The 25,781-nt window shown below is 35.1% G+C and overlaps 4 protein-coding genes across 12 annotated transcripts in view; 2 read left to right on the top strand and 2 right to left on the bottom strand.

Annotated features, from left to right (window-relative positions):
- Nucleotides 1-10,960, top strand: part of LOC129810337 (fasciclin-3) — a 33,668-nt gene extending 22,708 nt beyond the window's left edge. The window contains exons 4-9 of one of the 8 annotated variants that reach the window (XM_055860739.1): nt 2,341-2,661; nt 3,170-3,283; nt 7,443-7,470; nt 7,725-7,801; nt 10,349-10,473; nt 10,587-10,960. In XM_055860739.1, the coding sequence (XP_055716714.1) occupies nt 2,341-2,661; nt 3,170-3,283; nt 7,443-7,470; nt 7,725-7,801; nt 10,349-10,473; nt 10,587-10,736 (815 nt within the window). In that variant the 3' untranslated portion in view covers nt 10,737-10,960. Of the gene's footprint in view, nt 1-2,340; nt 2,662-3,169; nt 3,284-6,331; nt 7,331-7,442; nt 7,471-7,724; nt 7,802-10,214; nt 10,474-10,558 lie in introns of those variants that run through there. The other 7 variants (XM_055860742.1, XM_055860738.1, XM_055860737.1 and 4 more) reach the window with 7 other exon arrangements.
- A 4,487-nt stretch (nt 10,961-15,447) lies between these two features.
- LOC129810327 (protein amnionless) lies at nt 15,448-17,187 on the top strand. Of its 2 annotated transcripts, XM_055860720.1 has the most exons (3): nt 15,448-16,482; nt 16,544-16,979; nt 17,060-17,187. In XM_055860720.1, exons 1-2 carry the CDS (start codon nt 15,459-15,461, stop codon nt 16,960-16,962), a joined length of 1,443 nt encoding a protein of 480 aa, XP_055716695.1. In that variant the 5' UTR covers nt 15,448-15,458; the 3' UTR covers nt 16,963-16,979; nt 17,060-17,187. The 2 variants fall into 2 exon arrangements, with proteins under 2 accessions (XP_055716695.1, XP_055716696.1); XM_055860721.1 differs by having other exon boundaries at nt 15,449-16,482; nt 16,544-17,187.
- Nucleotides 17,121-21,869, bottom strand: LOC129810328 (trifunctional enzyme subunit beta, mitochondrial). Its single transcript, XM_055860722.1, has 5 exons — nt 21,603-21,869; nt 21,010-21,485; nt 17,837-18,208; nt 17,386-17,775; nt 17,121-17,326 (listed from the first exon to the last, which is right to left on the bottom strand). The coding sequence occupies exons 1-5, from the start codon at nt 21,664-21,666 to the stop codon at nt 17,213-17,215; spliced, it is 1,416 nt and encodes a 471-aa protein (XP_055716697.1). The 5' UTR covers nt 21,667-21,869; the 3' UTR covers nt 17,121-17,212.
- A 544-nt stretch (nt 21,870-22,413) lies between these two features.
- Nucleotides 22,414-23,626, bottom strand: LOC129810334 (ADP-ribosylation factor-like protein 6). Its single transcript, XM_055860733.1, has 4 exons — nt 23,134-23,626; nt 22,942-23,070; nt 22,738-22,866; nt 22,414-22,674 (listed from the first exon to the last, which is right to left on the bottom strand). The coding sequence occupies exons 1-4, from the start codon at nt 23,309-23,311 to the stop codon at nt 22,520-22,522; spliced, it is 591 nt and encodes a 196-aa protein (XP_055716708.1). The 5' UTR covers nt 23,312-23,626; the 3' UTR covers nt 22,414-22,519.
- Nucleotides 23,627-25,781: the final 2,155 nt, after the last annotated feature.

The raw sequence follows: 25,781 nt of genomic DNA, 5'->3' as shown, positions 1-25,781 counted from the left end.
ATTCCGAATACTAAACAAGCAATTACAGTGACTTTGAAAAAAATATGCAGTATTTCAAACCTATTCTTAACCGTTAAAAAATTAGAAAAGTTAAACTTTATGGTTAAAAATAAACTGAAGACCGTTTTAAGTTATGTTTTCTTCATTCCTACGTCATACTCAAATTCAATTTCCTGCATTTCACTTTAATTTTATTTCGATCATTTCTGGAATGCAAAACAAATTTTCTAAGACAGATTGGAGGTGTACCTTAATTAATAACGCCAATACCTTAATAACGCAGCATTAAATGGAAAAGAATTAAAATAATTGTCCATCATATATCTTGAAAATTTTCATAGGATAGTTATCGATTGTATTTTTCCTATTAATCTTAAAAAAAAAAAATTAATTGTTTACAAGTTAATTACTCACTCATCTTTAAGAAGTTAATACAAATGCGTAGTTTTTACTGTGAACATTAAATATCATAAACCTCATTATACAATTTAAAAAATAGGTCTTTAAAAAATGATTTTGTCTTCAAAGAAGATTAGCTAAGTCAATTCTAAAAAAAATAAATATATAGTGATAAAATAAATAGCCCCCACAATTCTTATATAAAGCTATTAGTTATTATTCACTGCATTGCAATAGTTGCTTAAAAATTAAAGAATTAAACGCTCTTCTGTCCTGAGGTTTATCCATAAAGCATAACTGCATTAATTTATTAACAAGCGATTATTAACAAGGGAAAATCTTGATTTAAGATTGCATTAAGGGTGATAACCCTTATACGGGCATCAGACCTAAGGCATAGCCATATGGCTTAGGGTAAATGTGCCAAATTTCGGCATAGTTGCATGCAAGCGCCAAAGTCTCAAATTTGAAATGTAATATTTTTAATAAAAATTGATTTTTTTTATTCCTTCTTCTTAAGGAGTGTTGCTTGGAACCTTGTAAACCGTTTATCGTCCTTATTTACTCTAAAATCATTCTTAATACATTTTAAAATGAATAAAAATGTAGACATAGCTTTGGTGCCCTATTTCGGCCACCTTCATTCTCATAGTTCTTTGCCCTTAGGGAATTATTTCAATGTCTTTTTCACGTCATCTCGTTTATCGAAGCTACATTTTTTGTTATTCTTTTGCATTGCATAATCTCTAGGGTATGTAAAAACTAAAAAATCATGGAAATTCGAAGAACAAAAAAGGTGGCCGGATTTGCAAGCTGGCCGGAATTTGATACACTTACCCTAACTGCTCTAATTTCTTATCAGTCAAGATTTTTTGGAAAAGTTTAACTTAGGATTCGATTATTAAGAGGAAATGATCTATTCGATTCTGAAAAACCAATAAAATTTGTTGCTATTTGGGTTTTTGACACCTTCGGAAACTGGGTTAAACCTCTAGTCTAAACAGCTTTAGGAAAGGCTTCTTATATAGAAATTAGAAACCATCGAAAATATGGGCTAAGCCCCCAGTCTGAAAACAATGTTAAAGATTAGGGTTAAACCCGAAATCTGCAGCCTATATCTAAGAGGCTTGTTAATTTTTTTCGGTTAAGAAAAAAACCAGACATTCATTGCCAATCCTCATGTATTCAATATATTTCAAGCACTATTTGGTTAATTGATAAGATAAGCTATCACAACAATTTCCATATGAACTAAGACTTAATTATTTTTCAACCTCACAAGCTACATTTCCACAAACGATCAATTCACTCAGAGACTCAATTATCGCAAAAAATAAATAAATAAATAGAAAATGAGTATATATTCTAAACAAAGAACACTTGAAACGTTAAAATCCAAACGATAAAACTCTCCCTAAATACACATTTATTCTAAATAAACATTGAAGATTGAGAAGATCTCAAATTGTCCGTTAAAATACAGAGCATAGCAGTGGTACTTTACTTTTACTCAATGGCATTTCATTCAATATATCGGATTGTCTCTGTTGAGAAATAAATCCCCAGAAAGAGGTTTCAATTTCATCGTATTCAGATACTAAATATCTTCTTTTTTTATGTTTTCCACGGTTCTTCACTATTAAAACCTCTTTCTACATCTTCCAACACCGAATAGAAGTGATAAATAGCAGCTTTGGAGTTTTAAATTATATAATGCGTATAGACCAACATGTATAATTCTCCAAGCTTAGGAAATTTTATCAGATGAAGTGAAATCAAACAACAAAGTGAAATTTTGTGCTGACTATCTCACCATGAGAGTGAATGGGAAACTAACCAACCTCCAATACTAAATATACGTTATACATAATAAAAAAAAGCAAATTGGAAATGTTAAATATGGGTATATTCGTGTGATAGTAACCTCTTTGTCTCTTGCAGACCGACCACAGCCCCTTCCCCTTGTCAAACTCTACGGACTTATCCTGGGCAGTACAGGACTCATTAATGTAACCATAAGAGCCAATCCTCGGCCCCTGAGTGAATGGCATGTGTCTGGAATGCAAATTCAGCAAGGCACAAGGAATGGACGATACGAAGCTTATGAACCTCAAGATCTCGGACGTGGAGAATTCAATGTGGCTCTCAGCATTGCTGGACTCACACTCGAGGATACAACAAAAGACTACCTCCTGAGGGCTAGTAATGAATTCGGCACTCAGGATTACCAAGTGCGAATTAGTTCCTCAGAGGCAGCTCCTGGTAAGTTTGCCATTATTATTTTTTGTTACTCATTCACCAATTTCCTAAACATTCACTTCCAAACTATAAAACTTTCAAGAACGTGATCGTGAGAGAACACTATGAGGTCGAATCCGGTGTATGCAGCTGAAAGATGGATTATTGAATGGTTGATTGTTGACTTTTTAGGTCAAAATGTGACTATAAGGTTACTCTTATAATTCCACAAACCGGTGGAGTACACCCATAAAAGACCTCTCTATAGCTTCGGATGAATCACATAGAGAAAGGAAGCTGTTTTTTTACCTCATTGGGACCCTATCTAATATATAAATATAGCTATAAAGCAAAACGTGTAAATCTATAGGCGAGAAAATTGAATTGTATCAAATGTGTTTCCGCATGAAAATCAAGGGAAATTTAGCCCGAATCCCATGGGAAATTGAATTAACGACCACACAGAGATTTTAGATAGGGTTGAAAATGCTTCCAAGAGCAAATAATTGAATATTACATCATATTTTTGCAGCCGCTGGACTGGGTGTCGGACCAATAATTGGAATAGTCGTTGGAGTGCTCGTTATCCTCATCATCATTGGTTTGATTGTCGTGGCACGTGCAACAGGACGTTGGTGTTTCTCAGGTTAGTCTCTTTCCCCAATTGCACTGTATTTTTTCCTACTCATATACATTACTCCCCTGTTTTGCATCCATTTTATTGCCACTTTAAATCATTGCAAGAACAAATAAAGGGTCTTTCATATAGTGCATTAGATCATTTGTAATCCAATAATAATAGTGGTTTGTCTTGGAAAAACATCCCTACTACTTCTAGACATTGAACAAGACATTGACATAATTTTACTGGTGCATTTTTTATATAAATCATTCTATATGCTCCGCCCATGAATAATTTTAGGCCACGCCTTTTGAACTAATAAAGGACGGCTCTCTAAATCTTTGAAAAGGCTAAGAATTATATTTTGAATATTTAATAGTGAAAATGGATCTCTAGAGCTGAACACTCGCACATATTAAATTTGGTAAATAAATGAAAAATAGGCCACGCCTCCCAAAATTATTTTTTTTACGAAAAATATTTCAGGAAAATATTTATTATTGAATTTTCGGTGATGGCAACATAAGATTAAAATTTGATTTGTCTATGAGTCAGCTGAAAACATTAACGGTTACGCTGAATCCAAACCATTTATTTAATTAAGCTAATTATGCACTCCCCATTCTTCCACTCCATCTTAACCCGCAAGGCGGTTCTACCGCTCTGTATCTCAGCTTTCATGTACCTAAGGTACACACGCAGTGCCATTTCTATATTACGGCAGACAAGCTCTGCTTGGATCAGTTACAGTGAACGTGTATTTGTATCGACAGATCTCTTAATTCAAACTCGTTTCTGTACCAGCCTCTCTGGTTTTAGGCGATTCATTGTCAATGCATTGGCATTACTTTTTATTTATTCACTGGAATAATTCGATACGGTTTCTGAAAAATCTATAGCTGCCGAGTTTCGTCGAACCCGAGACCTCATATTTATAGAGGTACTACTCTACTCAGCAACGAAGGAGATCGGGGTTCTAGAGGCGTGACGGTGGCGGCCTCTTAAATTATTCAAAACGTAGTGGTCACCATGAGAAGCTCTTTTTAGTTAGATTGGTAGCCACCAATTTCTTGACGCCTCAGTATTATTCACCACATTTCCACGACCTTTTCTAAACATTTTAACCAGGTTTACAGTAGACTCTCGCTCAATCGGCTCTTTTTCAAACGGGAGAATTTTGTTGACAATTTTCACGTTTAATTATGAAGCTAATTTGCTCAAATTCGATGTAGTTCTTCCTATTTTATCGTGATTCTTTATAATTGAGCGCTTTTTGTGGAACTTACAAAGGCTTTGGCGCCCAAATCTATCGATAAACCGGATGACATTTCGCCCCAAATGCCCTATTTGAGAGAGAGTCTACTGTATATGCTTAATTTGTTTATAAATTTGAATTTTATTCTATATTTTTTAGTATTCTATTGAAAGAACATTGAAACTCGTTGAAAAACTCGTAATTCAGAATCTTTATTCCCCACCTTCCTAACACTAATTTCACCACTCAACTACGTCGCGATCCCTGAATATAGTTTACGAACTTTGAGAGTTTTTTTTTTTGGCATAGGCGATGCATTGTATTACGTTTTATCACAGTGAAAATGTCTTTTACTGACACTCGATTGCTTGCACCGGGCGGAACTCAAAATCACAACTTTGAGAGTCGAGTCAGAAATCTCATCCGCCCAAGACCCGACGGTCTTGCCTATTGCGGCACTGAAATCCCCGACCAACCAATGTAAAATTCCCATAAGGCATATACCAACAGGTTCGCGAATGAGGTGTACTGCACAAACCGCGAACTTGCGTTGCGGGGTACTAACTGATGCACTAAATAGGGCGTGGTCTATAGTAATTTTGGGTGGAGCTTATTTTCAATGCCAAATATGTTAGTATTACGACTAAATGTCATGTTCCATTAAATATCACCTTGAAAAACTGAAATATATTCAATATCACGGCATTTGACAATTGCAAAATTAAAAAAATAAAATCGGCATTTTGTATTGCAATTCTGAAATGTTGTAATATTGAAAAAATCAAATGATTTAAGGTTAGAGGAATTGTTTAATGCCATTGTTCATTTGGTGCCACTCCTAAATAAATTTATATGATTTTTCAATATTTTATTAACACTTTATCATTGAGAAGTTAAAATACTTGATTATAGTATTTGATCGTATTAATTAAAGAGAAATAGCAATTTATTAAGAAGAGCGGCATTAAATGAATCCTCTACCCTAAATGGTTTCAATATTCTGCTCCACCCATTCATTAAAGCAAAATCAAAATAATGCAATAACAAAACACCCCTAAGAAAACCAATAACAAATTCTATTTTTCTTAATTGCAACAAAAGACCCAGAGCTAAAGTGTTGAAAGACCCTTTTATAGAGTAAAATAAAATAGTGATAGTATACAAAAACGCCATTGGAGCGATTCATGGCGTGAAATTGAAATATATTGCATTTCCCCATTGCACCATTTTTGGGCTGTAAATGATTTTTAATTCCCAACTGGAGACACCAATAGTGATAGAGAACAAATGAGATTCCACCAATACAATAGAGCACTGCTATATGAAAAGAAATAAACTATAGAATGTAATCAATTTGCAAGAAATTGCAATTTTTACGTCATGAATTTATAATGTTTTATTGGGGAAATTTTATCGATATACAGTGAAGTCTAACCATTTGAGGTGAAAGAGACAATTTTATATTAAATAATACAAAAGCAGCAGGGAAAAGTGGTACAAGAAGACCAAGAGCTAACTTTTACTTTCTTGTATAAATCATTACATTTTAATTTTAATTAATTTTTCCACTGAATTAACAATATTTTCACATTTTTTTCCAATTTGTCGTTTGTCATCTTTTGCAAATGCGCACTCTAACTTGGATTTTGTACAAAAGAGAAAAAATCATGTGACCAGAGAAATTGAGAAGAGAAAATCTTTCAAAAAACAAAAAAAGTATAATTAATATTTTTTCATTTAAAAAAATTATTTTTTGCTTTTTTTCTTATTAAATCAAGAAAAACTGAAGTTAGTTCTTGATCTTTCTCTTATTAAAGGTTCACTTAACACTGACATTGGTCCCGATTCTGAGGCCCAAATTGCTCCATCCCACCAGGATGAAGTGGACGACGAAGGAAAGCACCATCCAGATGCAGCTGAGGCCGAAGAACATGACCACGATAAGACAAGAAATGGAAATCCCGTTGAGAGTAAAACCAACACTTCAGTCTGATTTTGCGCAAATATTCAAAAAATTTAAAAGGCACTCTTTTAAACAAAAGAATTATAGAGAATCTCGATAAAAAAAAAACACGCTATTAATAATAATTTCTATATTGAAAATTTATTCCATCCAAATTGATGAATTTTCTAATAATTACCGTGTTCAATAAATGTCTTTTTTTTTGTAGAAATGCTAAGCATCGAAAATAGTCTTAATTTGCCTTTCTTTGTGTACAACAATTTTTATTAGATGTGTGTGTAAAAACGAGTCCATAATTTCTCTTTCGTAGAAGAGAAAAAATAAGTAGGTAAAAATGATTAATTTTACTAAGGTAATAATCTCATCGAGAGCAAAAAAGAGACCATAAATAATTCTCCCAAACGAATCTCTTCCACCAATTTATTTACTCTCAATATAAGTATATAAAAATTTAATATACTTTTTCCAATATTCTTTTGACTTTTCTTTTTTATAAACTTAGTGTGAGAGCGGTGAGAAAAATGTACAATTTTTAATTAAATTTAATATTCGTGATCTTGGACCATATTTTTTTTTAAATGTAAGAAAAAAATATTACATGTAGTAATTAGTACGGTTAGTTGTAAAAGTATCTTGTATTCATTGTAAAGTATAACAGTTCTCTTGTAAACGATGGAATCTCATTTCAATTCTCATAATCTCCTTATTTTTGGACAATGACACCCCGTAAGACTAGAAAAACAAAATATAATTAAAGAAAAAAGACAAGAAATTCATGACTTTATATTGTGAAGAGAGAACTCTACTTAATCACAAGCTATTTATAAACAAATAAATTTTGTTAAATACAACAGAAGCTGAATTTCTTTTTCCAACATCAAATCCCTTCGAAAATTCCTGTTAGAAAAAAATATCTTTTAGCAGGATATTTTACCCAAAAATAAATCCCCTCTTTCCTCTTGCAGATAATTCCGCTCCCAGACCATCAGAAACGTGAGTAGTAACAATGGAATTAGTAAAGAGTGCTTTTTGTGTTTTATTATTAGATTTGGTGAGAGGGATTTTTCTTCCAATAAGGGCTTGCCTTTGTTCTGTCTTCTGGCTTTTTCTGCCTCTTGACTTCCTCTATCTTGCAAAATGCACAGAAAAAAAAGACCTTTCCCGCCAAAAAGAAAAAATAAAAATAAATAAACCAGCTGGCTATTGGTGTAACTAACCCCGGTGGATATTTGTATGTTATTAAACAGGGAGCATGAGCCTGAAGCAAGAGCATCACTTCTTTCACGCATTAAACCCACAACACTTATGGCCAAAGTTATGCCAGGTAGGTCAACGATTTCCAGTGATTCTTCTACGTTTAATGAAGGAGTTAGCACCCCACCACCCAACACAATGTCCCCACGAGTGGCACTTCCACCAACTGGCTATTCCGCTAGTCCATCACCATCCGTTAGTTCACCCGTCTCTGGCCGGTTTCCAGATCACTTTCAGCCGCAATTTATCAATCGCGAAAGCAAAAGCACCGACATTTTCTAATTTAAAATAAACGCTTAAGCATAACAAGATAGAGATTTACAGATTAAAGATTAAAACCTCAACTTTGCCTTTATCAGATGATCCCTCGATAATGAGATTTTCAATGCAATTTTGTTTGCCAATTTTACAAAATGATGTAGAAAGATAGGAATTCCGCATTAACCGGATAATATTCCTTAAGCTTTTCAATTTTTTTTTTTAATTAGGGTAAGTGTGCCAAATTTCGGCATAGTTGAATATAAGCACCGAAGTCCTAAGTTTGAAATGCAATTTTTTAATTCATATTGATATTTCTTGTTACTTCCTTTTCGGGAGGGTTGTGTGGAACCTTGAAAACTAGTTTATCATCTTTGTTTTCTTTAAATCGCTTCCTAAAATATAGAAAAATTAATAAAAAAAAATATGGGCATTGCTTTGGGTAGTATTCCGGCCACTCTGAGTGAAATTCCGGCCACCTTTTTTCTGACCACCTTTTGTGATGCAACGGACGCAACGGATAGAAAATTTTAAAACGTCAAACGGAACGAGTTTAATATTTAGTTTAATACGTTTATATGACCCACAAGCCCTGAGATCTTCTGTGCAATTTGTCTAGAAGACCTGAAGAGTAGAATCTTAAATTTACGCGCAGATTCCCGTAGTAATTTGCCCTTCCTGAACTCTTCCAATGCCTTTTTCAAGTCATCTTTTTCATAGACGCGATGGTTTTTTCTCTGGACATTGTAGAATTTAGAAATTGAAAAAAAAACAACATAAAATGAATAAGAAATTTAGGAAAGCAGAAGATGTTGCCGGAATAGGCAACACTATCTCACCGGAGAGACGCTCACAAAGTATATACTTTTATACGCGAAATACAGGATCCAGCTGGGAAATTTTATCCGAAATTTAAAGATTGATTCACTATTAACATAAACAGAAAAAATCTTTAATGAAAACTAATCAATTTTCATGAAAAACACCGAAGGAAAACCCTCTTGCACTTCACCACAAATCAGAAGACTGTTAGAAACACAAGTGATCTGTCACATTTTTTATAAGACTCTTTCCACACTGAGTTTTTACAACGCAAATTAAATTCAAATTATACCTAAAATTTAACGGTCTTTGTGTTAATACATCCTAAAATGAATAAATATTTAAAAGCAAAATAAATTCATTGACTATTCGAAGATTACATACATACAGTTTGTATTAAGTCTTCTAAATTCGAACGCTCGGGGGGTATTTTTGACATTTCTTACCTCCCAAATTCGAACGATTTTTTCAAAACTAACGAAATTTATGTGAGATTAAATTATACTTTGAATCAAATTCCCATACTTTCTCACAAGTCATAGTGGTAACATACTTCTTTTTCATTTTATATGATCATAATGTATGTAAATATTCAGGAAGAAACACATGAATATGATTTTCATTCATCCAAAATACGAATTTTTTAACATAACCCCACAATTGACATTTTGAATCCAAACGTCGTTCGAATTTGAGATATTCAGATTTGAGAGACTCTACTGTAATTTTAATTAATTTTTTTCCATGGCCGAAATTACACTCAAAGTGGCCGAAATTAGAAGCTAGCCGAAATTTGGCACACTTACCCTATACCAAATTTTTCACAAAGTTGAGGTTGAAATTCTAATATGGCCAAATCATAATTTAATTAATAAATTTAAGGCTTCTCTAGAGTGTAGCATGAAAATTTTCTTAACTGCAAAAAACACCTCTTTTTCACAATCTTCTGGGAGTTTATTTTGGTTGATAGAAAACATGACAAATTGCATGATGCACGAATTGGTTCAAAGTTTTTACTTTATACCATCTTCATTGGGCAAGTACAGAAATAAAATAGTAAAGTAGAATGTGAATGTTAATTCTATCATCCCTGTTTTTCCCGCCAAATTTGTCTCTTCATTAGTTTGATTGGAAATAAGTTTTTCACTATAAAAGAAATATTTGAAAATTTTAACACAAAAAAAGAGGGATGAAAGAGGAAACATTCCCAAGGAGAGAGGATATAAAATTATTAGCAATGAAATAAAAACAATTTCCCAAAGGAAATTCGTTAATGGTTTCCCTCCTTTTTTCTCTCTTCCTCCTTTCTATTTGCCATTTTGCACCCCATCAATTTCGTGTCTATCGGAAATTTCATGTGCAAAATGTACAATTCAAAAAAAAATGTAATGAAAATGAATTAGAAGTGACACAGAGAGTGTCGAGAATCGCCGGGAGCCACTGGAGAATTTCACACCGCGCCCAACACCACAAAAATTAATTAAGCCGAATTTGTCACTGAATGCCATATTCAAGAGGAACAAATCCCCATCGACAGTTAAGCATGAGGCCCTGGAGTCACAGCCACAGCAAACTGGAGCTACACCAGCAGCTGAAGATGATCAACATCCCCGTGATAGTGAGGAAACTGTCATCATCACAGATGAGGTGACAGAGCCAAAGGTGAGAATTCTTTCTTTTTAAACATCTCAAATCTTTTGTGTTGTCCCAAAATAAATGTATAGACTATAACTGTGTAATTTCCCAGCCCAAAATGTAACCACGAAACATTCCAGGAGGAGGATTCAAAGCCCAACATTGTCTATGCTGAACTTATGCTGAAACCCTCACAAGAGGGAAAAGCACCTCCCCAGAAGACACCAACGGAGTATGCCGAAATTGTCTATCCAAAAACCCAAAAGGCCACTAGCACCAAGAACAACTGAATTCCCTCCAGAATCAACCTCCTCAATCAATTCACAAAATCATCCCCCTCAAACTATTCTATCACTTAAGACATGAGAATAATCTCAAGAAAAATTGCGCATTTTTAATGTCCATTTTTAGACTTTTATAAGAATTTTTTCTCAAATTTTTACTTAGCTTTGTAAATATTATTTTTTTTTAATATTTGTCAGTGAAGTGAAATAAATGAGAATTTTCTGTGGAACCATCATCTATTGACTCACATAAATCTCACTGGTAACAAATAATCAATTGTTTATTCCCAAACAAAAAAAATAATGTCCCACCGTTCAAAAAAAAAGAGGCGGATGAAAAATTACCCCTGAAATTGAAATGTTCAGCCCTCAGAAATCAAAATAGGATCCCGGCGAGTGTAGTAAAAAAAGGAGATCGACTTCACGATAAGTCCCTCTCGAGTGGAAAGCTGGAATAACTTTCAACAGAACACGACACTTTTTGTTGGTGGACATTGAAAAGCCATGCTGCGACCCTCACAACGGTAAGTATGGGATAAAGGTTGAAAAATTCCCATGAAAAATAAGATAGTTTCATGAAATAATTTTCAATTAAGGAAATACGAGAAAATACGAATTGAATAGCATCCTAGATTTGCAGAATGCTCGATCTCATGTCTTTGATGCTACGCCCAAAAAACTGCTTTTACAATAATTGTTAAAATGGTTTAAATAAAGTTATTTGCGAACCAATTGAGGAACTTTAAATCATGAATTTGAATTTCGAATAAAAAAGTTACCCAGCGAGCACACTTAGCTGAAAAAAGGAGCGTTTTCAGCATATTTTTGCTGAATCGACTAGCAAAAATTTGCTGACTGATCAGCAGTTGTCGAACAAAAAGTGCTAACCAAATGTATGGAAATGGCACTGAATCGCCAATTTTGTTTCAAGGTTAGCAGAATTCAGCTGAAAATACATATGTTTTCAGCTGAATTGCAATCGGTTAGCATTTGGTTCTCGCTGGGTATTAATTAAATTATTACTGGTTCCCTAACCACTGGCGCCTTAAGTGCTCATTGGTTCAAAGTTGGGCTTTATTGTAAACTATTTTTGCTATAAGATGGAAAAGCGTCCTAGCTTTACGAATTGCTCGAATACGCAACATTGAGCATTCCGTAAATTATTATTTCATGCAGTTTTTTTGTTCATAAAAAAGTTTGCTTTCGCGTTACTTTCCAAATTTAAACACATCGCTTCAGAGAAAAACTTCGAGAATGCGATGTAGAAATTTTTTCTGTCACATGTTTCATATGGACGTACAAGACTCTTTCAAATTCGGGCATTCGGGACCGAAATGTCATCCGAATTAGAGATAAATTCGTGCAACAAAGTGTTTGAAATGCAACGATTTTTTTATTTATCTTTTCACTCATTAAGTTTACATATATACTCATATTTATTGTAAATGTCATAAAAATCCCTTAATAATGCAAAATCACATCATAACTAAGGCAAACCAAAGCAAATTTAAGCATATTTCCTTCATTCAATTACCAAGATCAAACTTGAAAAATGTCAACAAACTTTTTTTCAAATATAACTGCTGCCCGAATTAAAAAGTATCCCGATCTTAAAAGAGCCGAATTAGCGAGAGTCTACAGTAATATTCGAATGGACTACCTCCAAAACATATCTGAAAATGAAAGAAATCGATGGAGCTGTTTTCGAAAAAATCTCAAAAAATATGATTTGTAACAGCATTTCTAGATAATTCTTTTTAGGGGGCATCACCAAATACTAGATGTTGGTATCTCTTACCGTTTTAAACTCTAATACGGTAACAAGTTAAAAAAAAACTGATTATACTGCTCTCTACATAATTTTCGGCCAGTATCTAAGTGCTCAAACTTCATTTTTCAAAATTCAAGACAAAAAATGAGTAATCGTTTTGAGTTCGAGCAATAAAAAATGCAAACAAAAGTTAAAAGGGAGTTTAGCCATATAGCTTAACAGCTTTAATTTATTAATAACTGGCGAAATATTTGAGAAAATTGGACTTTAAAATATAACTGTGCTTATTGTTTAGCAAATCAAGACCTACGGGAACTGGGCTCAGCCTTAGCTCTGGACTTTAATCGTAAATTAAATGTGTCCAGTATATTACGGCAATTAGTTAAAATCCTGTAAAATTTAAGTCTACAAAGTTCCGCTTATAGTTGAAGTTATCCTCGAGAAAAACAGTTTGTACTACATAATCTTGCAATAAACTTAAGCAAGTGAATATGAATGTTAAAGGAAATGAATTTGAAAAAATCCAAATTAATAATTAAAATAAAAATCTAGCTTTTTACTGAAAATTTAAAAGCCGTGGAAAAGTTAGAATGTTTTTACATCTGTTTGGCATACAAGAAGGATTGGTTCCTCCATCGTGCGATACGAACACTGATCTTTTCTATCTTCATGTTTCGGATTATCACACATTTTTTAGCAAAAATAAGCTTAAAGAGCAGCTTTTTATTGTTGGCTGTAACACTTAAAAGAAAATTAAGAATAACGAAATCGATAAAGATATTGTCCCATCGTAGACTTAGTCTATGACCTTACAGAATCATTAGAAGGAATAATTCAATACGAGGGTGGACACAGTCCGTAATGTCCATTTAAACAAGTTTCAAAATATATAAAATGAAAAAAAAACCATTCCAAAAAATAGTGGAGACAAATAAAAGTACTTTAATAATCCCAGGCTCAAGGTCAAGTTTTGATAGAGACGCCTAGTGACTCTAAGTCGCTGTCTGCAATTGTTTAGCGATTTAGGCTGCTATTCTGCCATCTTTATAATTTTGTAAGATTTTGCAGAATTTGGAATTCTTGTTAGAGTCAATCCAAGGTTGAGCAATTCTGCCGCCAAGAAATTTTATAGCAAAAATTGAACAAGATATAAAAAGTTTGGAGACTTGTCGTGCAGCGTCATCTGCGGAATTATTTGACTGTGTGTTTACAGTGGTTTGTTATTTTTCACGAAAAAAAGCATTAAAATATTTTTAAAGGTAATTATATTCAATTCAACCTTGACAAAACTTTCACTTTACACAATTTAAAATGACCTCTAAACTTTCCTTGGATCGTCCAAGAAAATTTGGAAGAATTTTTGGATGAATTGATAAATTCTTGGATATAGAATATGGTAATTTGAAAATTTTGTTGCAGACTTTATAACAAGGTCTAAAATATTTGGAGAGTACTAATATTTTAGAACTTTATATTTTTTCTGTGAGAATACCAAATTTCTTGGATCTTGCTCAGTTACAAAATTATAAAGATGGCAGAATAGCAGCCTTAGACTACAATATACATTTTAAAATAACATGACGCTATTTCTCTAAAATAATCGCATTCGCAGTCATGAAAGTATAAATCCACATTCAGTTTTAATTTTGAGTTAAACATTGAAAGATTTTAAGTTTACTCAATCCTGTTGTGAAGATTTCATAAACTGGGACTGTTCTAATCTAAAACCGCACAGTAAAGGTCGTTAGACGGTTCCCGATTGCACCCGTGCTTACTGGAGGCAAAGAGATATTTTCTGTGTTTTGGGAAATTATTTTACACATTATCCTCCGTATAATTTCATCCCTTTCAAAGAACCCTGATAATCCTGAGTATTAAGTCGCCACTCCGGCGTATTCCCACACAAAGTAACTAGAGTTCGATTCCCAGTAGCGGCAGGAATTTTCTTTGCTCCCCGATCTGCAACTTCCTTCTAACATTCTACCTTCCTCCTTCCTATTCCTCCTCGAATGTATGAATGTTCGGTCGTAAAATATAAAGATTCCCCACCCTTGGCCCTTTCAGGATTTTGACCATATTGACTCTTCGGAATTCCGACCTATTCGGGTGCTTTTTAGGATTTTGGTCGATACGGCTTTATATCTAAGATTTAGCCATATTTTCTCTAATTTATAATCACGGAAGATTTTTTAGGAAAATATTTATCAAACATTTAATGATCCAATAAATTTTTTTAAACCTATAAAATTGCTTGTGATTTAGGATTTCGAGTCATTCGAGAACTCATATTAATGATAATATATATATCACTATTATAATGAATATAATGAAGGAGTTTCAAACTAAGTTCAACCAATTATTATTAATATTACTGGTAATTATTATATTGCAAATCGATGCCGAAAGTTGATGAACTAATAATAGGGGAGGGTGGAGCACTTTCACCCAGCTGAAGTTTTTTTTAAAGGCTCATTTGCCAAACGTTTATGAACTATAATTAAAGCAATCAAGTTCAGCTAGTTTCTCTTCAATATTGGCTATTTGAAATTATACAGCACATTTTCCATAAATTAATTTATTATCCTAAATTTTTATGTTTTAGTTTAGAAAGTCATGCATGCCTAAAACTTCTTCACCTTGACCTTCTGCGCTGTAATGAGTATTAATCGATCTTTTGAAGATGTTTAGGTGGTAAGCACGATTATATGCGACTCTTATGACATCTCTACCCAGAAAAAAGCATTATAAGATCATGAATGAAAATTTGTGAAGTTCCTGAAAATGTCCAAAATTTCCATGATCTCAGGATGAGAGAAAACCCTGATCGATAATCCGAGAAGAATATACCCAAACATAAGCTGGTAGCAGATAAAAGAGAAATCCTCCCCTTTTTTTCACACTCATTCACCCATTGAGACTGATGAGGAGAAAATTCCCAATCAGTTTGTGGTGTGACAATGTTGAGAGATTTCCTATTGTTGTGCCTCGTTTCCAATTTCATGGTCCCGACAATCTCTTCGGGGATCAAACAATGGGTGCCAAATTTCTCATTCACCGACCCTCGGATGTGGACTCAGGCTCACCTCCCATGTGCCGATCAATTAATCCTCTTTCCTGCCTACTTCTATGCACTTCTGGACCTGCCGTCAATTGTCAGGACTAAGGGTATGATTCTGCCCTCTTTTGGGACATTGGTTCTCCCTCAAAACGGTCAAATTGAGTTCAATCTCAACCCTGTGAGTGACTGTGAGGTCAAATTGCGAGACTCCGTGGCGAACTTCAAGAAACCCGATCGTCATTTCTGGTATCTTTCGCACAATTGGCGTGAAATTGACGATAGGAATGGTCCTATGAAAATCAATACTGCCAAACCCCATACAGATCGCATCCCATGCAGCTACGATGAAGTGAGATTTCCACCTGATAGAAATTTTGTTGTAGACCTACAACTGATACCCCGTATAGATCTAGGTCACGTCCAATTGAACGATAAAGTCATCTATCCTCAAGAATTTGAGCCCTTTATTTTGAGTCAAGAAGGTCAGAAGATGTTTAGGAATGGAGAAGTTACTATTATAAGCTCAACCATGGAATTAGCAGGAAAAATAGGATTGCCATGTCATAGTCCACCCTTTGAGTACTATGAGGCAATGCTATGCTACAATGAGAAAGAGTTTTGTCAAATACCCCATTGCCTGGATCCTATTAAGCCCAAGGGGTTCTGTTGTAAAATATGTGGAGCATCTTTTATAACTGACACCGATATAAATGACGAGATTATGGAGCTGATTTTAAAAGTATTAAAAACAAACCTAATGGCCCTGGGAGAGACTCACGAGATCGACTACTACGTAGGAATTGTTGAGGTAGATAAAAAATTGCAAGCCCAAGTCGTAATAACAGACGTTGAGGAATACAACGAAAAGAGTACTAAGCTCATGAGGACCCTACTAGCTTCCGTATTGCATCCATATGAAACGAGTGAGTACAGAATGTGCAGAATGTTTAAGAATTATTAATTCAATATCCTTCACTATTTCAGATCAAACCAAGATTTCCCTTTCCGGGCGTCCCTACAAACCCAGTGCAAAAGGATCGTTCTGGAATTTCGTATTTTTCCCCCTATTTACCATCTTGGCTGTCCTTTTCCTCATCTACACTTACTACTATAAAGTAGAGGATGGAAAATTGCAAGTACTCACATGGTCAATCCCCGTTCCTGGACCACAGAGGCTCCAATCCTTCTTCAATTCCTGGAACTCACAATTCATTTTTGCACGCTTTGAAAACACTCACGATGACGGTGAAACCAGCATTGCTGAGCTGCAAATTCAACCAGGTACCTCAACTTCAACCACAACTGAATCTCCGGAAGCAGAGATTGAATCCCAAATCCAGCTCGCTGAGGACCAAAATGGAGAAAAAGTAGAGAACTTGCTTGAAATCGACTTGGATGGCTGACATGTTTGAACTTGTTGGTAATTACCGATTCACCATGGCGGCAAATTTTCTCTACCGATTCACCATAACCTCAAATTTAATGTTTTTTGTTTTTTAGGTCTGGCCAGCTAATAAAAGGCCACAAATTCTTGAAAAAAATCTATTTTCCAACACTTAAACTTACTCTCATTCCAAAATTTATTAAGAATAAAAAATAAAATAACAAAAGAATGCAGTGAAAATGGATTTGTGATGAGTTATTTCAATGTCTCTACTCAGCCGTAGCATCAGGATGTCTTTCAATGACCATTGCAACTCCCTGACCACCAGCTGCACAAGCTGCCACAACTCCTATTTGTCCATTTTCCCGGACAAGGCGATTGGCCTGGAGAGTAATTTGTAATCAGTTGATGAGATTTCAAGAAGAGGGCAAGGGAATCTTACCGTATGCATGCAAAGTCTCACTCCTGTTGCCGCAAAAGGATGCCCAATGGACAGAGATCCTCCCCAATTGTTCCACTTATTCAAATCTGGATTTCCCACTTTTTCATTCAGTCCCATGTAGGTCTTACAGAACCAATCAGAATCCATAGCTTTGAGATTGGCAATGATTTGTCCAGCAAAAGCCTCATGAATCTCCCATGTGTCGATGTCATTGAGCTTGAGATTGGCCTTTTTGAGGATCTTGGGAATCCCATAGGCAGGTCCCAGAAGCAATTGATCAACGGGGTCTTGCGAGACATAGAGAAAATCACGAAGATATGCCTTAGGCTTGAGCCCCAATTCCTTGGCCTTTGCTTCGGTCGTAATCAGACAAGCTGAAGCTCCATCGGTCTGAAAGGAAAATCAACGGTCAGTCCAGAATCCTGGAACCAGTGAAGCCTAAAGAACTTACAAGGAAAGAAGCATTTGCCGCTGTGATTGTCCCGTGTGGCTTGATAAAAGCTGGCCTGAGCTTTCCCAAGGATTCAGGCGTTGACACTCTGATCCCATTGTCTTCACTCACAATCTTGTCCACTCCTGACACTTTGAAAGGCACCAGGTCTGTCAAGTAGCCCTTCTGCTGAGCTGTCTTGGCCAGGGTATGACTTCTGAGAGCATAATCATCCTGTTCCTTCCTTGAAACATTGAATGCAGCTGACAAACGATCAGCTGAGTGTCCCATTGTTTCTCCTGAAGAGAATTCAGCCACAGCCGGAAGTTCAGGGATGAAGTGTGAGGCTCGAAGGGAGGACAGGAGGGAAAGTTTGGCCATTGGAGTTTTTGCCTTGAAGGAAATCAATTTTGACCTCATCAGTTTACGTTCCCATGGAAAAACCATCCGAGAATGTCATTTCCAGACACCCCAAGGTCACAAATAGGGCATATCGGGCAGGCCGTAGCTAGAGTTGAATTTAAGGTAGGGCCGGGCATCAGTAGTTAAAGGTAGGGCATTAGTCAAAACTTTGGTTGATGTGTTTTAGTTAATCGATTTCCATCCCAATTCAATTCAATGTAAGTGAATGAGGTAAAACAAAAAAAAAATTCAATAAGACAAATTTTAAAAATAAAACATAAATTATTCCGATTATTATTCGATACACACACTTAAATGGTTATAGTAGGGGTTATAGGGGTCAAAACTGACAAAAGAAATAGCTAATTTTGTTCTAATTTCTTTTTAACATAATAAAAAATATAATTAATTAAAGCTATTAGGCATAGGGTAAGTGTGCCAAATTCCGGCCAGTTTGCAATTCCGGTCACCTTTTTTGTTCCTCGAATTTCCATGATTTTTTAGTTTTTACATACTCTAGCTAGAGATTATACAATGCAATAGAATAACAAAAAATGCAGCTTTGACAAACGAGATGACATGAAAAAGATATTGGAAGAATTCCCGAAGGGCAAGAAACTATGAGAATGAAGGTGGCCGAAATAGGGCAGATAATCCTAACCGGCTTATGTAGATGAGATTCTTGATGTGAGCTAACTCGAAATGTACTCAAATTCGATTTAGAGCTGAAGTTAGGTACGCCCTTCAGTTATATTGAATCAAATTCGTGAAATTATACATTTTTTTTATTTAAACCAAAATATCAAAGATTTGGATGGAATGACAGAAAAGTGATATTGTAGCCCAACGAAGTGAATGATGCGACTGGTTGTGCAAGACTAAATTTTTATTCAATTGTCAATATATTAATTAGCGAATGAAGGAAATTGGAGTAAGGAATGGAGTGGGAAGAAGGTGGGACTGGAATATTTGCAACAATATATGGGTGAAATGTAGACCAGAATGTTCTCTATAATTTTGCTCAGAAGCCGAGATAATCGACATTGTTTGTTTCTGAACTCGTTTTTTCTACCAGAGCGCCCCAAATGTTCATTTGATGAATTTCAACTATATCAAAGAATTGTTGTATTTTGTGAGACTTTCCATTTAAAACCCTATTTTAAGTGTCTTAGTCGAGTAGAAGCAGTCAAATTTTGGCATCTGAGTGGTTTCAAAGCGTACAGTAGACTCTCACTCAATCGGCTCTTTTTCAATCGGGCGTCAAATTTTGTTGACAATTTTCACGCTTAATTATTATGAAGCTAATTCGCTCAAATTCGCTGTAGTTCTTCCTATTTTTTTGTGATTCTTTATAATTGCGCGCTTTTTGTGGAATTTACAAAGGATTTGACGCCCAATTCTATCGCTAAACCGGATGACATTTCGCCCCATATTCCCGATTGAGAGAGAGTCTACTGTAATTATGAGAAAAATCAATTTTTTCACACTTAAACGACAAAATCGGACAGATCGCATTATCTGATCGAAAAATGATGTATAGACGAAATATAGAGACAAATGTTCTCTACAATTATGTCGAAGTAATCATCAAGATCGGTTCAGCTATAGTCGAGGTAATTGAGGTTATGTGATATTGAAATTCGCTTTTCGACTGTGGCGCCCCTGGTGTTGATCTCACGAAGTTTAAATGTTCTAGGAAGTTGTAGCATTTTATGAGATCTTTCGTTTGACCCCTCACTCATCAAAATCGGTCAAATAGAACCAGAGATATGATTTTTTAAATTTCGTGAACTTTGACCCATGATTTAAATTAATCGGGAATCGATGGCCTTTTTAAACAGTATCGGCGTTATCACACTTGCACATTAAAATTTAAATGTGATTCACATTAATAGTCGGTTGTGAGCGTCCAAATATGTTATTTGTGTCTTTGAGTCACTTAATATATTTTTTTATTGATAAAGAAGTGGACTTGGCCTGCAAAAATAAGTTTAAATTTACCTAAAGCATAAATATTTTTCACATTAAAAAATTAAAGAGAAAATCGCATTAATTTTTCGCATTAATGTTATAAATCAATTTATATCAAATTTTGCGGGCCAAGTCTACCTTTTTAACAACAAATAGATCAAATTTTGAATATAAAATGATTCAAACACACAAATTACACATTTGGACTTTCACCAGCGACAATTAATGTGAATCATATTAAAATTTTAATGTGCAAGTGTGATAGCACAGTTGTAGTAGGTGAGATTGTTAAAAATCTCACCTAATATTGAGCCGCTATCTTTTTTACCTTGGAAGATATTAAATTTTGAATTTTTCGATTTGTGACTTTTTGCCCCAGTCTCCCCTATTATCTTAGTTTCTGGTTTTTTAAGAAAAAAATTTTTTCGAATTTATGTAATCTGTAATTGTTAGTTATCGTACTTATTGGTCTAGAGAGGTTTTTTTCTTATTCTGGTCTAAAAATATAAAAAAAAATTAAGATATCTGCAAGGAACCAAAAAATCGAAAATTCACGATTTTTGACCAAAAATATCTAAGCTCAGGAGTTAATTAGTATCCTGCAGAAAATATCCTAGATTTGGACATCCTTATATTTTATAATTATCCAGAAGAATCGGATTTTTATCGATTTTAGATAGTCTAAAAAAATTGTTGTTTCCATGGGTACCCAAAGTCGCAAAGTAGACGAAAGACTTAAGGTAGGGCATTGCTCCTCATGGTCCCCCCGCCCAGCGCTACGGCCCTGATACCGGGCATACAGACAGAAAAGGTCTTCTTACCTTGTTTGCTTTGAGCATGAGACTCCTCATTTTCCGGCTGTGCCTGATGGGAACGTCTGACATGAATTCAACTCCTCCTGCCACAACAACATCATACGTTCCAGTTGCAATAAGTCCAATCCCCGTAGTCATGGCCTGATTTGAGCTGATGCAGGCCATGGTGACGGTGTGAGCTGGTGTCTTGGTACTGAATCCTGCACTCAAGGCTGCTTCACGGCCAATATTCGATGTCTTAACTTCCTGAATGACTGTGCCGTAGACAATATAGTCAATGATCTCCTTGTCCACCCCGGTCTTCCGCAGAAGGCTAACCAGTGAATGCCGGGCCAGTTCATGAGGCATCAAGCGGGAGTAGTCGCTTCCGGAAGTCAAAAATGGAGTACGAACTCCATCGACCAAAACAATGTTTTTCCCAGTCTTATCAGCAACTGTCTTCTTCTGCCAACTGGCCGGGGTGGTGCTCAAGGTGCGCCAACCTGCAAAGTCACATGTGAGATATAGAGAATGCCCTTAAAATCTCAGCTTTATACCGTAATGACGAAAGAGATCAAAGTTCACAGACTTTGATCACTTCCATTCATTGCAAAACTCACCGTTTTTCGTGATATTTGGCACAACAAATGACAATTTTGATACTCGCCCCATATAGTTGGCCATTTCAAAAAAAGGTTTAAATAAAAAACTTTACAAAAAAGTACTGTGAAATTATTGTTCTGGAGAAAAAACTTTACTATGCGTGCTTCCACTTTGCTCCCGCAATGAACTGCTCTGTCAGAACTTTCATGGTAAGATCACAAGAGGTCGCTTCATAATAAACAAGCAAAATAAAATGCAAATTTTGGAAAAACACAGAGAAATTAATGATAAAATTATTTATTGCAATATTGTATCAACTAAAATGAAAGAATATTAGATGTACAACGGATTTCCATCAATCCCGCTTCCTGTCAAAGGGATCTGACCACACTTTCATGTCTGTTTTGGAAGGGGAAAAAAGTCATCAGTTTCAGTTGATTTTCACTAAAAATTTTCGACAAAAAATCTTACTTCCAGGTTGAATCTCTTCCTGGTTGACTCCAGCTCGGTTTTTGCTCTGGATTTTTTCTGAAAAGTTATATTTTTTATCAAATTTTGAGCATTTTGTCAAGCAAGATTCTTGCGGATCTCCCGAAACTTACTGTATTTCTCAGTGTTTATCATTGGATCCACCACAATCGGATATAAGGCTAATCCCAGAAGTCCTATAAATCCAAAAAGTAGGGTATTTGCCCTTTTTCTACCCGCATTCATACTTTGTTTTTCAAAAACCTAAAATCCGTATTTTTATTTTGATTTAGAAAAAAACTAGGTTATGAAAACCAGAGGATTTCAGAGTGCCATCTAGTGCCAAAAATGAATCGGTAATTTTTATGATTTTCAAAATAGATTTATTTTTAAATCGCATTTAAATTTAAGCGTAGGAATTGCATGTAAATAAATAATGATTTTTTGAGGAAATTGGTAAAAATGTTTAGCGAGTAGCCTTCTGGCTCGCTCTTCTGCTGGATATACCATCTCGGATTTCGCCTACAAGCCATTGGACACCATCCTGCAACCCCTCGCCCGTTAGAGCGTTGCTGGAACTGATATGCCATGGTTTGTCCCTGATCTTCTCCAATCCCAAGGCTTTAAGAATGCAAAAACAAGGATAAATCGCTGAAAAACATTGTGTCTTTAGAACAGACTCACCAGCCGCTATTTTAACGCTGGATAGAGCATCAGGGCAGTCCATTTTATTGGCGAAGAAAAGGATGGGAATTTTGCGATGTGCTATGTCCGGATGATGAGTTAAAATGTCCAGTTCATCCTTCACCACAACTTCAAGGTCACAAAATTGATAATAATTATGGAATTTATATTTGAGAAGGCTAAAAATAATACGCTCTTTTTTACCCAATCTCATCCTGTCACTGGAATCAATCACAAAGACAATTGCATGGCACGACTTGAAATGGTGCTCCCAGAGACTTCTGTACCTTCCAGCACCAGACATATCAAATGCCGTAAAGGAGACTCCCTGATCTGCAAAGAATAAATTAAACATGAGCCTTGTAGATCTCTCAAAAAGAAATTATAAATCCTTACTCTGAAATTTCTCAACGCTGAAGCCAACTGTGGGAACTGTCACGGTGGATTTCTCTTCTGGATGCTTAAAGTGATTGACAATGGTGGATTTGCCACTGTTATTGAGTCCCACAACCAGGATATTCACTTCTTCCTTCCGCACCCGAAACATTCCCGCCAATTTGTCGAAGATGCCCATTTTCACGCATTCGGGTTTTACACACAAAACACACTACGCACTATTCCCAGAAGGATAGTAACTTTTTCACGCGTGGGAAGTTGGGTGAAAAATACTCAAGTGAAAAGGCCTGGAGTTCCCTGTGTGACTGTTGTGTTTGATACCATGGCAACCCATTCATTGAAGTTTACGAATGCGTCAATGAAATCACGACAATGACAACCTGGCAAGGACAATCTGAATCCTTCGAACCTTTTCATTTTATGATTTATTTATACATCTGGCGGTTCGCGGATTCTCAGTGTTTTGGTAAAGAAAATCCCCTTCCTATTATTGATTTTAATATTGATAAATGCGTAAAACCATCATTTTTTTTCTAAGTACCAGTATCATTTTTATTTAAAAATAAGGGAAGAATATCTTAAAAATTGGCCAAAAAGCATACAAAAAAATGTGAAGATCGTCGTAGATCGATGCTAAAAAGCTGTCTACATTAGACAAATTATTGAAATAATAGCATTTCAAAGTGACATTGAAAAGAAACTTCAATATTCAAGCGAATATTGAAACCAATATTTCAATAATTGCCTACACACTGAACAAATTGACTTCAATATTAAAACTTCAATATTAAAAACACCAGTCTAGTCAGGGATTCACAGATCTTCTGGGATTTTCTTCCATATTTTGTCATAAACACCCAAAAATAACCAAGTTGGTCAGAAGATTTCTCCAGCTTCCTCCAGGAAATTCCAGATCTTCTGGGATTTTCTTGTATATTATGTCAAAAACACTTCAGATTGGAAACAAAAGCCAAATAGAATTAATAACTTGAATTCTTACAGACTTTCAGGATCATGCTTCGTATCATACCGTAGGAGAGTTCATCATCGCGAGCAAACGGACTGGATGGCCACAACAACAAGCCTTCGTTCCCTCTGTAGGATTCCGATTCGTATCATAAAATTATACTTATATGAAGTGCTTTGGGCATAATGAACAAGAAAATCCCAGAATATCTGGGATTTCCTGGAGGAAGCTCCACGAATCCTCTGACCACCGCACATATCTGACTGGTTTTTGACATAATTTTCAAAAATATCTCAGAAGATCTGGGATTTCTTGGAGGAAGCTCCAGGAACCCTTTGACCACAGAATGTATCTGAAGTGCTTTGGGCATGATGAACAAGAAAATCCCAGAAGATCTGGGATATCTTGGAGGAAGCTCCAGGAATCCTCGGACCACAGAATGTATCTGAAGTCCTTTGGGCATAATGAACAAGAAAATCCCAGAAGATCTGGGATTTTCTGGAGGAAGCAGCTGATTAGTGCTGACCAAGTTGGGTTCTTGAGGAGATTGAACAAAATAACCAAATTCTAAGAATCTGGAATTTTCTGGAGTAAGCAGGAGAGATGTGTCTTGACTTGGATTTTGATCTTGGATGTGTTTTCATTTGTGAACAAGGAAAATCCAGCAGTTCTGTGATGTTCTGAAGGATGAAGATTCCTGACCATTAATAAAAAATATTGAAGAAAATATCAAATCAATTTGATATTTCGTCAGTTAACTCTTTCGTCTCTTTTGGGACTGTAGTACCCAAAGAAACATATGCATTTTCTATGAAAAACAATGTTTTTTAATTATTCAGAACTGATAAAAATCCCATTATTGTGGATGATTACAAACTATAAGGATGTCCAAATGTAAGATATTTTTTGTAGGACCTCAATTAATTCCTGAGCTTAGATATTTTTGATTAAAAATTGTGAAATTGGCTTGCAGCATATGCTGCGGTCCGGAAAGAGTTAAAAATCAGCATTTGTCGTAACTTCATTTTTGCGATTTTGGGAAATATACATATTTAGAATCGGCGTAATTTTGTTTATTAAACGCACTTGAGATAAAGAAACTTTTATAAACCCATTAAAAATTATTTTAAACAAAAATTATCGTAAGTGCCCTTAATTAATAAAATTATATCAGAATTTGTCGTAACTTCCATTTTTGGGGAAGTTACGACAAATTTTCATACAAAATTTTCTCTAATCAGCATTTGCCGTAACTTCTTTAGCTCGTTTGCTTGGCTTGTAATTTGCAGCAAGATTGTAATATTTCTCATTCAAATGTTCACAAACTCTTCCAAATACTCAAAGACAGTGCGAATAATGCAATATTAAATCATTCTAATTTAATATTTGTGAGAAAAAAGTAAGACAAATCCCTGCCCATCTGTCATTAATTTAAAACAAAACAAACAACACGACGCGCAAAATTATTCAATAAAATTTATGAATTAAAAGCTTTTAGGGACAGGGATAAGAGTTTAATTGATTAATTTAGTCAAATAAAGACGCTTATTATCACTAGTCATTGAAATTGATATAATGCATTTTGAAAATTGTCGTAACTTCCAAGATCTCCATATATTGGAAGGTACGGTACGGCTTTATAAACGATAGAAGTTACGATAAAATCTTATTGTGTTTCATC

The sequence above is a fragment of the Phlebotomus papatasi genome, chromosome 1 (genome assembly GCF_024763615.1).
Source record: "Phlebotomus papatasi isolate M1 chromosome 1, Ppap_2.1, whole genome shotgun sequence".
Classification (NCBI taxonomy): Eukaryota; Metazoa; Arthropoda; class Insecta; order Diptera; family Psychodidae; genus Phlebotomus; species Phlebotomus papatasi.
Note: the sequence above shows the minus strand (reverse complement) of the source record. Positions and strands in the feature narration are given on the sequence as shown.

Bases quoted from the DNA above. Each gene is read 5' to 3' on its own strand.
- LOC129810327 (XM_055860720.1), top strand. From the start codon at position 15,459: ATGTTGAGAGATTTCCTATTGTTGTGCCTCGTTTCCAATTTCATGGTC. The intron at 16,483-16,543 runs GTGAGTACAGAA...TCACTATTTCAG, and splicing joins ATTGCATCCATATGAAACGA to ATCAAACCAAGATTTCCCTT.
- LOC129810328 (XM_055860722.1), bottom strand. From the start codon at position 21,666: ATGGCCAACTATATGGGGCGAGTATCAAAATTGTCATTTGTTGTGCCA. The intron at 17,776-17,836 runs GTAAGTTCTTTA...TTTTCCTTTCAG, and splicing joins CGGCAAATGCTTCTTTCCTT to ACCGATGGAGCTTCAGCTTG. The intron at 17,327-17,385 runs GTAAGATTCCCT...ATTACTCTCCAG, and splicing joins TGAGACTTTGCATGCATACG to GCCAATCGCCTTGTCCGGGA.
- LOC129810334 (XM_055860733.1), bottom strand. From the start codon at position 23,311: ATGGGCATCTTCGACAAATTGGCGGGAATGTTTCGGGTGCGGAAGGAA. The intron at 23,071-23,133 runs GTAAGGATTTAT...TATTCTTTGCAG, and splicing joins CAGCGTTGAGAAATTTCAGA to ATCAGGGAGTCTCCTTTACG. The intron at 22,675-22,737 runs GTGAGTCTGTTC...GCATTCTTAAAG, and splicing joins CAGCGTTAAAATAGCGGCTG to CCTTGGGATTGGAGAAGATC.